The sequence below is a fragment of the Fukomys damarensis genome, unplaced genomic scaffold (assembly GCF_012274545.1).
Source record: "Fukomys damarensis isolate Sample0158 unplaced genomic scaffold, DMR_v1.0_HiC HiC_scaffold_12, whole genome shotgun sequence".
Classification (NCBI taxonomy): Eukaryota; Metazoa; Chordata; class Mammalia; order Rodentia; family Bathyergidae; genus Fukomys; species Fukomys damarensis.
The window spans coordinates 18,377,226-18,378,218 of record NW_022900924.1 but is presented as its reverse complement, the minus strand read 5'-3'; the positions used below and the strand labels follow the sequence as shown (position 1 = coordinate 18,378,218).

General features: G+C 51.4%; 1 protein-coding gene across 1 annotated transcript in view; it reads left to right on the top strand.

The window, feature by feature from the left end:
• Positions 1 to 993, top strand: part of Zcchc8 (zinc finger CCHC-type containing 8) — a 21,734-nt gene that overhangs the window by 20,041 nt on the left and 700 nt on the right. Inside the window, exon 14 of the mRNA XM_033762680.1 lies at positions 979 to 989. Within this exon, the coding sequence (XP_033618571.1) occupies positions 979 to 989 (11 nt within the window). The remainder of the gene's footprint in view (positions 1 to 978; positions 990 to 993) is intronic.

Sequence of the window (993 nt, the reverse complement as noted above, 5' to 3'; positions counted from 1 at the left end):
GCCAGACATGGTGGCATATGCCTGTAGGCACAGCTACTTGGGAAGCTGAGGCAGGAGAATCACTTAAGCTCAGTGGTACCCTGGTTCACAAACTCAGTTCTCTCCACAGTTCTGGTCAGAAACCAAATGATAAGAACTGAATCAAATTTTCCCATAAGGTCAACATTGAACCCAATCATTGAATTTGATTCCGTGGTCCTCCAACTTCGTTTGCGATCTGAATCATGGATAGAATCAAAGTACCACTGTGTGCATCTTTATCTGCTTTGTGTGTGTGTTTATGTGTGTGCATGTGTGTTACCTGGGATCGAACTCAGGTCCTTGTGCTTGCAAGGCAGGTGGCAGCACCACGGAGCTAAATCCCCGGCCCTTCTGTGTGCATCTTTAACTGCATCCATCCCTTTGCTTCTGGCCCCATGCAGGTGCAGCCTTTTTGCTCTGAACAGTAGAACACCGCTGATTCTTGGTTTGGTGTTTTGCATACTTCCTTTTAGCTCGCTCTTACTCTTCTTACTCTTCGCTATTCTTGAGTTAGTTTTAGCTTTTGTTTTCTTCTGGTACTGTGGATTGAGCCCAGGACCTTCACGCCGAGCTACATCCCCACTCATACCCCCTTCTTGTGGAAGAGTTGCCAAGTTACTAAATTGCCTTCAAGCTTGCCATCCTCCCGCCTCGGCCTCCCAGAGTGCAGGGACAGGCGTGGGTCCTGCCTGGCTGAGCTTAAAATCTAAGCGACAGTATGGTGTTGAGGTCCAGGCTAGCATTCTGTAGGCTTCAAGGTTCCGTTGAATTTTCCACATTTTGAAACCTACACTGTCGTAGAGCCCTCTGCCAGATCCCGAGGGCCAAAGATTAATAAGACAGGTCACGGCCCGGGTGCCATCCTATCACCTAGGGGCTGCGGGTGGGTGTGCTGGTCGGAGCTGACCGCAAACCACGCGGCTGCCTGACGCGTCTCCCGCCCGCCTCCGCTCGCAGACGCCGAGGCGGCGC